The sequence below is a fragment of the Myripristis murdjan genome, chromosome 8, assembly GCF_902150065.1.
Source record: "Myripristis murdjan chromosome 8, fMyrMur1.1, whole genome shotgun sequence".
NCBI classification, from domain to species: Eukaryota; Metazoa; Chordata; class Actinopteri; order Holocentriformes; family Holocentridae; genus Myripristis; species Myripristis murdjan.
Genome location: NC_043987.1, coordinates 17,231,413 through 17,244,571, shown reverse-complemented (window position 1 = coordinate 17,244,571; position 13,159 = coordinate 17,231,413). Strand labels below are relative to the sequence as shown.

The 13,159-nt window shown below is 41.3% G+C and overlaps 2 protein-coding genes across 2 annotated transcripts; one reads left to right on the top strand and one right to left on the bottom strand.

Moving 5' to 3' along the window:
* On the bottom strand, positions 1-9,681 carry uqcrc2a (ubiquinol-cytochrome c reductase core protein 2a). Its single transcript, XM_030058744.1, has 14 exons — positions 9,545-9,681; positions 7,707-7,808; positions 6,619-6,768; positions 6,275-6,339; positions 6,066-6,122; positions 5,316-5,440; positions 5,049-5,146; positions 4,756-4,813; positions 3,752-3,847; positions 2,965-3,164; positions 2,727-2,807; positions 2,541-2,617; positions 2,133-2,286; positions 1-338 (listed from the first exon to the last, which is right to left on the bottom strand). Exons 1-14 carry the CDS (start codon positions 9,575-9,577, stop codon positions 255-257), a joined length of 1,380 nt encoding a protein of 459 aa, XP_029914604.1. The 5' UTR covers positions 9,578-9,681; the 3' UTR covers positions 1-254.
* Positions 9,682-10,457: 776 nt separating this feature from the next.
* snu13a (SNU13 homolog, small nuclear ribonucleoprotein a (U4/U6.U5)) lies at positions 10,458-12,932 on the top strand. Its single transcript, XM_030058465.1, has 3 exons — positions 10,458-10,631; positions 11,851-11,971; positions 12,175-12,932. Exons 1-3 carry the CDS (start codon positions 10,629-10,631, stop codon positions 12,435-12,437), a joined length of 387 nt encoding a protein of 128 aa, XP_029914325.1. The 5' UTR covers positions 10,458-10,628; the 3' UTR covers positions 12,438-12,932.
* The last annotated feature ends 227 nt before the right edge of the window (positions 12,933-13,159 follow it).

Below are 13,159 nucleotides of genomic sequence, written 5' to 3'. Positions count from 1 at the left end.
TGTAGATAGACCATTTAATGAATTTACATCAGATATACAGTGAAATGGACAAAAAAAGAAACACACATGATTATTCTCCTCCTCCCTGTTGGCGTTTACAGATTGCAGTACAGACTAATTACTGGTGACGTCTTTATCGATTATCATTTGTTTTAGGAGGCCGCGGGTCTGAGGCCCCCGTTCCTTTTCCTTTTCAAGCAGCCGGGGGCATAACCTGCCCGAGTTAAAATAAATGCCGTTCCTATGTTGTGTTTTCATACTTCATCCACAAAGGGCGTGTTGATGAGGTGTCCGCTAGCTGCCATGGATTTCTTGCCATCCACAAACTTTTTCGCAGCCTGTAGAAATAAAGAGTAAGAAAAGGGGGCTGTTTAAATTCTCAAGTTTGAATTTATTTAATCCACAGCTCAGCTAATCTGTAAAGAGATGGGATCAGCAATATGGACAAACTATTGTATTATTTCACAATTATTACAAATCATTATATGCAAATTTTTTTTTACCCAGAGTTACAACCCAAATGTTAAATAGTACTAGTACGGTACCCAACATTTGAGTTCATTAAGCACAATTTAAAGAATAACTTAAGCACTATCACACAATAGGTAGGTTTCCAGGCCTTATTTAGCAATAAATGTGTAAATAATTTTAATAATGTACACAGAAAAATGCCTGAATGAATATCACCTGTCACATATGAAGGCATTTTTCTGATTTATTCCTACATTTCTTTGTTTCTTTACTTAGTTCTGTGTATTTATTTAATTAATTCTTCACTGATGTATTTTGTACATCTCTATGTCACCACACTCCCAGGGGTTTACTGATGTCTGAGTGCAGAGATTAATTTACTTGCCTTGCTCCCTCACTGATTGCTACATGAAGTTATGACTGTTGCATGACTGGATCAAAAGTCAGAAATCGAAGACAGATAACAGCTGAGCATGCTGGTCTTGATGATTCGGAGATGATTGGAGACAATAACTGACAGGAATAAATGTGTTTATTTAATTGTTCCCTCATTCATGCAAACTGATGTGAAAAGCATTTGCTGTAAACAAGGATAATCCAGCATAGGAACACAGCTGGGTGCCAGTCACTTCTGCAGTCTGGACTGGAACTACTTTAAAATAGAAGACAAAAGCAGTAAAACAGCTAATTGTACTGTTCCAAGTGTTTGGGCCCTGACAGCAACCTACGTAAAATTACATTTATTACTAATTTCCATGGGACACTTTAAGAAACTTTTTGGAGGAATTCTAAGTTCTCTGTCGGCCAACTCACACAAATTTTTGCACTGCGGCAAAAACATTAAAGAAAAGAAAAAAGAAAGGCAGATTATTATGGAATTTATTGAAACAGATGACGATCTCCTTTGAGTGGTGGGAAATGTGTCTTTGGCTGTTTAAAAGAACATTTAGAATGACTCAGTTGCTGCCCTTCGGCTAAAACCAAATATGTGAACACATTTTGGGTTGTTTCAAAGATGTGACCACAACTAATTTCATTATTTGGAGTTCAAACGTCTTTGACTGTGCACTGACTGATTCCAGTTTTACTTTACAAAGTGCACCACTGAAAAATGACAACACTTTGTCAACTATGGAATTTGCTTGACATCCAGGGAAAAAAAACCTTAGTCAGGAACACACTAAGGTGTATGAAAACTTGGCCAAGGCTATTTTCTGAGTTCTTCAACAGTTTAAATTTTCACCAACAACATAGCTGGCAATGCTCTCTGCTCCCTAAATGTCATCTTGTTCTGAATGTTATATCACAGCAACTCAGCTATGATAAAAAGTTTTCATTTCCTCCAGTTGTATTTACCACTTTCTTTTGTTGTTCATGTGCAATGAACTTTTAACTTGGATGTTTCTGACACAAGTTGGTCCCTTGGGTTGTTCTCAATGTACATGAGCAAGATGTTGAGTTGCACGATTTTAAGTTTTCAGGTTTGTCAGAAATTTAAAGTGGTGACTTTGGTGAAAAATTGAGTGAAAGTGAACATTTTTACCATGAGATATGTATGTGAATTGTTCACAATGTCCTGATGAAGGCAAACTGTGGCTAAAGTTCAACCAGTGACAATGAAACACTGCCAGTATCTTCAACCCTACTGTGAAGGCACTCACCTTGACCACATCAGCATGGGTGACAGCGTCTATATCCTGGAGCACGGCCTGAGGGGCCTTGTAGGCCCCAGTGGCCAGAGCCTGAGAACCGATCTCATCCAATACACTCTCTGAGCTCTCCATGGACATGAGGTACTCTGCTTTCACCTGGTTCCTGCAAAGAGGACAAACACCAAGTTGAGATAAAACACATGCTAGCTCATCGGCTCAGTTACATTTGCATCAACAGACATTCCTGTGGTCTCCTTGGCTTTACATGCTATTCTATCAGCAACATGCAATGTGCCTTGGTGTCTGGTACACAATGGATTCCAGATGAAAAAAACAAAAGCAGATGTCTCAGAGCAACAGAAACAGAATTACAGGAGGGACCATGACGTCTGCTAGAGAGGCATTTAATAAACTCACTTTGCTCTGGTAATGTCAGCCTCAGAGACTTTTCCATCAGCCACACCTGTCACCTGGGCAATGGCAGCTTTGATCACCTACACAAAGGAGCACAGTGAGCACTGAGTACAGAGTGGAGTGAAATGCAGAATGTGACATCAAGCACATTGTCTTTGAAGGTGTGGATAATGATAATATGGTACTCACCTCGCCTGCAGAATTAGCTTGTGCAATGGTATAGACGCCAAACAAGCCAGAGTCAGAGTATGAGGCATTGAAGGCTGTGGCCTGAAGGACAGCAACAGATCATTCTGTTAAGGACATTTTTCATCTGGCAAAACATCAGACAGTGTGCCTGAATTCAAAAAAGCAACAGGAAGGGATGCGTTGTCATTTCCTCTTCCTGATACAAGCAGCTTGGCGGTATATGAGGGATGTAACTCACATCAAAAGGTTGTGTGGTCGCTTTGGCAATGCCCTGGCTCAGTTTGCTGGTGATGTTGGAGCCTCTCTTGACATGTGGGCCAGCCCCGAGGATCCTCTGCAGCACGCTGAAGGCATTGGCCTCTGCTGTCCCTGTCACACCACCCTCGCTGACAATCAGTGCATGGACGAGACCGTCGTTGTTCTGCATCCGCAGCTCACCTACACACACCCACACAGCATCGCCAGGAGAATAACCTTGAGCAACAGTTCTTAGTGTCTCAAGCAGGCATTTTGAGTGATTACCAATGCGCCTCGATATTTTCATCACATGTAAAATAACATGATGGCAGACATACATATTGTATTATTACATTAACTCAGTGATATCAGTTAATACACACCTATTACAATAATCACCCCCCTGAAATGTCATGCAAATTTATTTTTAATTTCTTTTGGGCATTTTTTTTGCATGTATGGATAATGTACAGTATAGCTGTGTGTGTGTTTGTGTGTGTGTGTGTGTGTATAAACTGGAATTAAAATTTAAATTAAATTGTTTTGACTCAGCTGATCACCTGACTTAGCATATATGTGTGAAATTTATGAGTCTAAGCAGGAGTTATGCAATGCATTGTGTTTTAAGTTCTATACTTTTTCAGTGAATTCTGTAGAGTAATGCAAAGTATTGTGATACGTATAGTGTTGTACAGTCCTTGCGAATACCCAGCCTTTGTGCAGGGAGGGGAATCTTAAGAAACTGCTGTTCATTGAATGTTAAATAGCTACAATGTATGGCATCTTACCTCCTCGATACACAGCCTTAGTCACAGTGGCTCCGGCCCCACTGCGGGCGCTCAGCAGCCCTTCCCCTACCTGCCTCAGGACCGAGTGCTTCACACCTGCACATACAAACACAATACAAGCCTCAACATACAGCTAGTCTGGAAGTGGAATGCAAAGAACTGGCATGAGTAGTGCTGGGCGGTAAATTGATTAATTTGACTTTGTTTTAAATTAATGCAAAAAAGAAACAGCTGTATTGTAAAACTGAGATTTCGCCTATGCATATTATGAGGTCATAACAATCGCTGAGCACTGAAAAAAAGCGACTTTTCACTCATCTACACAGAGCATATATGCCCAAAAACACCAGTCCCATAAGCATGCCTGCCAAGATTCCCATCAGTTACTTGTAGCAGTTTGTGACAAACAAGAAAAATCTAGATTGAAATCATGAATTGTGAAAAGTTGAAAATGTAGATTTTATTCTTTGGCCATATCGCCCAGCCCCAGGCATGAGCAGTATTGTCTGACAGACACCACATATGCTGAGGTCAGAAACTGGTGTCACAGCAAGATGTGCGGTCATTCAGATATGCCAACATTTTGTGCATACTGGCTTGCTTGTTGAGTCAGCCTTGTCACATGCAGATGTACACAAACCCGCACGTAGCAAAACTATTAGTACCGCTGCTGACCTCTTCCCCACATACCAGCATCTACTAAATGCATCAGGGTCTTTGGACAGAGGCCAAGTGACATTTGAGAGACTGGCGGGCGAAGAGGTGAATGCAAGGATTCAAGATTCAAGGATGTATGCTTACCAGTATGCTCGCTCACACTCACACACAGATTTATTTACATCAGTAAGGCTGAGATACGACTTGCCAAACATTAGTGAGACAGAGCCTTAATAAGTGCAGCCAAGTGGGAATATTCTTTAGAAAGAAAGCAGCTGTGAAAAAGTAAGACTACAGCAGAGTCTAGATAGTTATGGTCTGGAATAAGAGCACTAGCAGAGACTCACCTAGTCCTACAAGAGCCATTCTGCCAGTGGTGAAATTGTTCTCAACAAAGGACTGCAGCTACGGGGAGAGGATAAGGAGGAGAGGTGTGTAAGATCTATGCATCAACTAAAAAAATATGGTCTTGAAAGGATGCCTGAAATTCATTGACTCAAAGCATATATTCACATATCTCACTAATTTCACTCAGTTGCTAAGCAAGAGAATGAAAGGGGAAATGAAGTCAATGTCCCTCCAAGACCATGGTATTGACTATTTTCCTATGTGGAGGACCAGAACACGCTAAGATCCATACCTGTGCGGAAGACACACGACCAACCATGTAGTCAGGGCAGTACAGAGAGTTGGACAGGGCGTTCTTGTACGCTGCTTCATGCAACTTTTCAATTACGCCTGCAGGAGAAAACAGAAAAAACACTTCACTATCCAGTCAAACACTATAAGAGAAGCAGCTACTGATGATGCAAAACACAATCACTCGATCCTATATTCCAAAAATTATGTCAGTCAACACATGACATGATGCTGTGGTCCAGCTGGACCAAGTGCTCCTAGTACTGACCGATCTGTGGATACTGCTGGGCCAGAGCCTTGTCGATCTTCACCCTGGGGGCCAGATCCTCTACCTCCCATGGCCGAAACTCCTGACCTGTGGTCACGTTGACCAAATAATCCAACACTGTGTCTCTGGAAACACACACACGCACAAAATGGGACATGGTGATACATCAGCATGACCCTATACTTGCTCTTTGTGGTCACTTTAAGGAGCTATCACCAAACATGCATACAACACTGAAGTCAAATACAATAAAACTGTGAACAACTAAATTCTGGCTAACATGAACAATTCCTCAGCTCTCACTGAACTACAGCGGAGGGCAATGTTGTCAACACACTGATAAATGTGTGAAGATAAAGTGAGAAGATTCAGCAATGCCCCCACTGTGAACACATTGTCCTATAGCTTATGTGCAGTCTGGGTGTCCCCAGTTAGTGTGATTTGCTTTTTCAGATCATTATGTGAGAGCAATTTCTGCAGCCTGAGGGAACAACTATCGTCATTCTTTGTCACTCATCTGTGCACCAGTTTGGCAGATTCTGCCAGAGAGACAAAGGAATCACTCACATCTCCCAGTAAATCCGTTTCACATCGGCAAGTGCGTTATTTAATGAAACTGAGGCATGATGCTGGCTAACACTGATGCTATGACTTGGCTCAAACCTCCAAGATGTTGTTCTCCTCCTCAAAAGAAGACTAGGCTAAGTATGTGCAAGACCTGTGGGACTGACAGGACGATGGGAAACTTACAGGTGGTCTCTCAGGCAGTCCACAGAGTAGACCATGGTCTCCCTCGATGATGTCACACTGCAGGGAAACACATGATGACACAGCTGGTTTGGCAAGTTCGGCAAAGGGAATGTCACACAAGTGCTCTCTCGTTTATTTATAGCAAGATTAGTGGGGACATTCAGTGTGTGCATGCATGACTGACAGGGAGACGGACTGCATTCACTGACCTTAGGCTGCCCCCGACTGCTTCCATTCCACGACAGATCTTGAAGGCAGAAGCCCCCTTAGTCGTCTATAATAAACAATAAGCAATTATTCAACAAAATCCCACTGCATATTGCTGGGAAAAGAATAGGAAACTAGGAAAACTCTACTGCAAAAGGGAGGTGAGAGTCAACTGTGCACTGGTTAGCTTCTTCTTTACTAGAGCATACTACATTACTATTAAGAATATCTACACAGTTAAGTCAAGGCACTCATGCACAAAATGATGTAGCTACTTGAGAAATGAGTCACAGTTCTCCCAGGCTGCCCCTTTAACAAATACATTCACAAATCCAGTGCACCTTACCAAGTTAGCTGCCAACCGTAGCACATGAGAGACTCCCTGGTTCTCAGCAGTCTCAAAGCGACTCCCAGCCTTCACAAACACACCGACACTGGACAAGGGGGAGTAGTTCTCCAATGATGCTACCACAAGACCGTTTGGGAGCTTGGATATCTGAGGTAGCAAACAAAAGGAAGACAAATTGGAAAAGGAAATCTGACTTTGGCGTCTCTTTGTTCTGGAAACAGAAGAGATGTTTTTGACAGCTGCAGACCAACAGCATCATTCAGTTTGAAGACACATATGTTAATGTGTGAAGTAAACAATTGGACTCTGTGAGGAAAACAAAACATTAGCTTGTCTTTGAATGTGACTCAGATCGAGATGACACTTTGCACTGAATGTATTAAGTTCAGTAATTTCAGATGAGAGAATCCTTGTATGACTTACTGCACTGTGTCATGATGCAGCTGCTGCATGTGGTGGCCTCAGTCTATCAATACACTCATGTGTGCTTAAACTAATGCATGTCATTTCATCCCATTTTTACTGGCTCTTTGTTTATGATCATGTGATGACAACACTGTCTATGAAACACAATACTAATGTAAGAGTTAATTTTGGCAAGGAAATTAATATATATATAGTCAAGCTGACAAAGTGTTTAAGTTTTGTTTACTGTTGCCATATTTAAATTTCTAATTTGATGGTATGGCCTAATTCATTCAGTGTCACTCATTGTGAGTATATTTAATTTTGTTATATGCTCAGTTATACCCGTTTTATTGCTAAATGTTGTCCAGAGTAGTGACAACTTCCGGGGGAAGAGGTAGACAGGTAGAGAGAAGGCGAGAGGGAGGAGAGCAGGAGAGACTGTGCCGTACTGCCGCCTGTTGCTTCATGTTGCTCACTAAAGTTATGAGAAGAGCTCAAGTGTTTGCTTGTTCATTCACACTCAACTTTCCACCCACGACGCTTACACTAAAACAATTAATCTCATCGGCATATCAATACATCTGAGCGACATGATTTTTGCATGCAATTCTGCACATGGCTTGCACAATGTAAATGCATCACAGGTCAATAAATATGCAGATGAGAGCAGCACCTACCTGGACATCCTGTGCGGGGAGGGGGGCAGCGGGGGCTGCTTTGAGGCCTGCATAGGGCTCGGTGAGAGCCTCACTCCTCCTGGCAGCGGCATAGCATCGTTTCTGTGGAAAATAAAGACCCAATTAAAGCAAAATCTCCTTCTCCTGCAGCTGTTTGACTTTTACTTTGAGGACACGTTGTTTGAAGGTGACTGGCAACGAGAGGCAGGAAAGTTTTACGTCTACTTCCACCGTCCTCTGATAACTCGACATTTCAGCTCCACTTGAAGCTTCAAGACGTGTAAATATTAGGGTTGAGTTCAAGAGTGTCAAAGAAAATATTTCTACCATCAAGGAGCAATTGGATTATAGCTCGGCCAAGTCTTCACATCAAAGATTAATAGTACCTCTAAAGTTTCATGACAATTGCTGCCAGCTACCAAACCCTGTTATAAATAACACCAGTCTGTCTAAGGCAAGGCTAGATTTCATGATTAATCCTATCTAGGCCAGGCTGAGCTGCTAGCGTTGGCGACTACGGCTGAATGATATATCATTATCATACTGTTATCTGGATATAAACATGTGTGATATTAATATCTCAGTAGGCAACAATATGGATTGTGTCAAGTTTAGGGTTGGCCTAAGACAGTGATTAGTGAGTTCTTACCAAAAAATATTTTGTGCAGTAAGTGCATTTTCTACATCCAGTTGGGATTTTTGTGCTGCTGCTGCTGCTGCTGCTGCTGTTGTTGTTGTTGTTTGGCTCAATTTTCAATGCTGTTACTCTTATAGTTTTAAATATTGTTGAAGCATTGCACTGAAGCAGAAGTTGCAGCAGGATGTTTGATTTTAATACCGTATTTTCTTGTTTAATTTAAAGCAGCCTAAGACAGTGATTGTTCTGTTCTGATCAATAAAATAAATATCATGTGAAGTAACTGCATTCTCTACATCCATTTGGTATTATTATGCTGTTTTTTTTTTTTAAGAATCCTTAATTTTCACTGTTGCTAAACTTAAAATTTCATGTAAGTGTGAAACCATAGTCATATTGTATTGCTATAGAGATACTTCACATAAATATCAATATATGAAATTCTGTCAATATGGTACACCCCTATTGGCTGCTGGTCAAAACTAGTGAACATTACCACTTGTAGGCTGGTTGAAGTAGAGTAGTGTGACCTGAGGTGACCTATTTATAAGCATCTTTCATGTCAAAAAGGCTCGGTGTGAGTGCATGTATTATGTTTTGACATGTCACTCCTGCTTTCAATAACAGAAGGAGACAAATTAATACAATAAAACAGTGAGGATTTTGGGCTGCTCACTTAAAAAGAGTCTAGTCTGCAAGATTATATGACCGGCACAAATCGCAATGCCACACTGGAATAAGTGAGGATGAGCCTTAACAGGGACGTTTTATGACTCGGCAGCTGTGGGGGGATAAAATAAATATACAATAAATGAAACCCAATGTGGAAGATAGACAGGTTTATGAGATGACCTTCAGGTTTCAGAGGATCCAGCGGAGCTACGCTTACTAACAACACCACAGAAAGTGAGCAGCTCAGCCTGGGTGTCCTACCGACTACACAGCACCTACTTTAATTAATTATCCAGCTGGACTCGCTGGACATGTGGGTGATTGAAGACGAAGCTCCTACCTGGCGACAGACGACAGATAAATCTAAGTTACGCACCTAGCCCGCTAACTGCCTGCTCGCAGCCTAGCAACGCGGCTAACTGTGGATAAATATGGCTTCGTTTTCAACGGAAAGACGAGGCCCGACTCGGGAAAGTTTAAACCGGCCTGGTGACACATTTTAGATCAAACAGAGAGAGCAAAAACTCACGGAGAGATGGTTAAGAGACCGAATTCCTCTCATGACTCCCGACTCTCTCCTTCAGCCGGCGAGAAAAGACCGATATGGCGGATTGACGTTCTACCCACAACCCACTGCAGCAAATCAAAGATAAGCTAACCATGTCAAGATAGTAACCACCGACTGATATTTATCTGCGCGCTGTCAGGACCGAGATTTATACTGCAAACAAACACTTCAGCATCGTTTTTAAAATTAATTTTAATTAATTTATTTGTTTGTTTAAATCCGGGGTGAAATCATATCAAAGCGGAGTCTTTTTTTTGGGGGGGGGGGAAGACGGAACCCAACTGCAGTCAAGGAGAAAAAAAAACTGCATTTATTATCTTGTCATGAACGTCTCTTTCTCATAATTATAAGGTCATTTATTTATGCGCCTTCTATCCCAATTATAGGGCAGGTGAATCTTTAATATTTCGTTTAATTGTTATTTGGGCAAAATATTAGATTCATAAAATGATTTGGGTTTAGGAAATGACACACATTTTACATTTTTAAAGAGTCAGATTTTAAAACACATTTCACTACTATTGAAGTTGTAAAAATCCTGAAATCACTAATTGGCATAAACCATCAATTTATTTAGCCATTTCAAATGCAGCATACCCCAGTTAGTTAGCCGTTGGCAGACACTTAAAATTTATTGGCTTTTTTCTTTTTTTCTTTTATCCTACTTTTCGTTATTCGTTGTACATTGTCATTTATTCGTATTACTTTTATATTGATGTGTATTTACAGAATATTTTCTAATGAAAAGAGTGTATGTACTGTGCGTGCTTCATGTACTTGACCTGATTTTAAACAAAATAAAGGAGAAAAAAAGTAAAAGTATTACCACGTCGCCTAGTGATGACGCTATTTCTAGTGCCCCATGCCTGTTTGCTCAACTTCCGCCCTGCGTTCCCTGAGCCTCAGCTAGCAAAACCCGACGAGCTGCGCCGGTTTTTACTTTGTTTTCTGTCCTCCGTGAAGCAGAAGCCGAGAGGACACACGGACACACAGTCACCTCCACCAAAACCCTACCTGGCAACAAAAACAAAATAAAAACATAAACATGGTGAGTTTATTCACAGCGGCGTCGGCCAGATCACATTGTCGCATGGTCCGTCCGTCCGCCCCGCGCATCAGCAGCAGCTAACAGGGTCTCACACACACACACAGCATGTTGACAAACAAGGTTGTTGTCTGGATTGTTGTTATGTTGCCGTGGACTTCATTAGTGACGGGATCTGTTTTTCGCGCAGGTCAAGAGTATATTTACTGCTATAACATCTGTAAGATCCATTTCTGTGTACAGTTCATACCTCGATGTCTAAGCCAAATATCGCGATAGTGACACGATATACGATACGACCATGCGGCAACAGTGAAAATTAAGCTTTCCTCAGCAAACAGCAGAATATTACAACATGGATTTAGAATATCAAGTATTTTATTGATCAGAACAGACCAGTTGCTGTCTTAGGCTGCATTGAAAAATATATGTCAGACTATATTTATCAGATGTTCATATCTAGATAACGATAATAAGAATACATTGTTCAGCCCCAGTGTCTTTTAGGAGAATCCTGTTTGTCCCCCTGGTAGAGCTCCAGGGACTTCTACAAAGCTTTATAAGACGCTTAGTGTTGGTTTTAACTTTGTCACAGGACTCTATTTGTAGGTGTTTATTCTGTCGCCCCCCTTTATACCACCAGATACAGGAGGCACTTGCTGTATGTGTGTCATGATAGGGCAGCTGGGCTCAAATTTCACATCATCAGGCACAATTGGTGTGTAAGTGAAATTTGCCATAAGGGAGCAAAAACATAGGTGGATTCAAATCAGGCCCACCTGTACAGTCTAATGCAGTTCAGGTCAACAGCTCTGCCATGAATTCTACCTTTTAAGAAAGTTTATAATGTTTGGTTTTTGATGACATTGTGGAAAATGTGTAAATTTAATTGTTAAGTTTAAATGTTCATTACTGAGGTTGTAGTTTGCAGAGGTCTTGCACTGGACTGCATTATATTGAGGTGTTTCTAATTTTTTGTCCTCCCTATTTATATACGTTGAGGGGGGCAGAATAATAGAAACTCCTCAATAAAATGCAGTCCAGTACAACAGCAGCACTAACTATGAGCTCAATGCCAAACATAGAATTCAATAAACACACCAGTGTCAAACCTGAGCATTATAGGCATCATAAAAGGAAACTTTATGTCACAACAGTTGTATTGGATTGTATTAGATGTGTGTGTGAGTTTTCTGTGCATTCCTTATTTTCCATCTTTCAGGGTGACCCTGAAGTGAACCCCAAGGCCTACCCGTTGGCTGATGCCACTTTGACCAAAACCATCCTGGATCTTGTGCAGCAAGCCGCCAATTACAAGCAGCTCAGAAAAGGAGCCAATGAAGGTACATGATAATCAATATTTCATCAATATACAAGTTACAGTGAGCGGCAGGAGCCCTCTGTAGTGTGCAGGTAATAGTTTATCCTATCACCTTGAGTTGTAGCATAGTTCAACAGACTGGTGTGGTTGTTGTAATGTTGATGTGATTTCCAGTAGTTTTGTCTTTAGTCGCCAGTAATAACCTCTCCCACATCTTTTCCACAGCCACTAAAACGTTGAACCGCGGTATTGCCGAGTTCATCGTGATGGCGGCCGACGCTGAGCCGCTGGAAATCATTCTCCATCTACCTCTGCTCTGCGAGGACAAGAACGTGCCGTACGTGTTTGTGCGCTCCAAGCAGGCTCTTGGGCGTGCCTGCGGGGTGTCCCGTCCTGTCATCGCCACCTCGGTCACCATAAAGGAGGGCTCCCAGCTGAAGCCTCAGATCCAGTCTGTACAGATGGCTATAGAGAGACTGCTGGTGTAAGCAGAGGCTCATGGGAGTGACGCCTGAAGGGGTTCTCGGGCTGCGTCGCTGAAATTTCTGTACTCGGAACAAGCAGCGATCGTATTTGTTAAAGCTTTGTTTCTTTTTTCCAAAATGGCACAGTGACAAACTTTAACACTGAGTGGTTCTGTTTCTCTTTATACTGCAACACTTGAATGTTTTTCTATCTGAAGCTATGGGTTTTTTGAAAGAAAGTTTTTGAATGGGAAAGGTATGTGTGCCAATCATTTTGAGGTGTTATGTCAGTTTTGAGTGCGCTACTTTAGCATGGCAATCGCAGGTAATGTCTTTTTTTTTTTTTTTTTTTTTTTAAATCATATGATGTAATATCAGGAGGATGATCATTCCAGTGTTGGCAGTTTTTATTGTTTGATAAGACAATTTTTTTTTTTTTTTTTTTTTTAAATTAAGGTCTGATGATCAGAACAACCTGTGTTGAAATGTATTCTTGTCACTAAAGTGTTTAAATAGGAATGAGTCTTTGCCTTTATATTTTATCTTATCATTAAAACAGTCTTAAAACAACAATTAAGATTTTATCATAGACGATATATATCGCACACCCCCACCGTGGACAGACAGGCGCACACACACCCCAGACCAAACACATGATCCCCTCCAGGCTACCGCCTTGCTGAGAGTACTAAGCAGTACGCTCTTCACAGGGTGAAACACAGCATTTATCTAGAGGTGACAGAAAA

Bases quoted from the DNA above. Each gene is read 5' to 3' on its own strand.
- uqcrc2a (XM_030058744.1), bottom strand. From the start codon at position 9,577: ATGAGAGGAATTCGGTCTCTTAACCATCTCTCC. The intron at 7,809-9,544 runs GTGAGTTTTTGC...TATTTTCCACAG, and splicing joins GGTCTCTTAACCATCTCTCC to AAACGATGCTATGCCGCTGC. The intron at 4,814-5,048 runs GTATGGATCTTA...CTCTCCCCGTAG, and splicing joins GTCGTGTGTCTTCCGCACAG to CTGCAGTCCTTTGTTGAGAA.
- snu13a (XM_030058465.1), top strand. The intron at 11,972-12,174 runs GTACATGATAAT...TCTTTTCCACAG, and splicing joins CAGAAAAGGAGCCAATGAAG to CCACTAAAACGTTGAACCGC.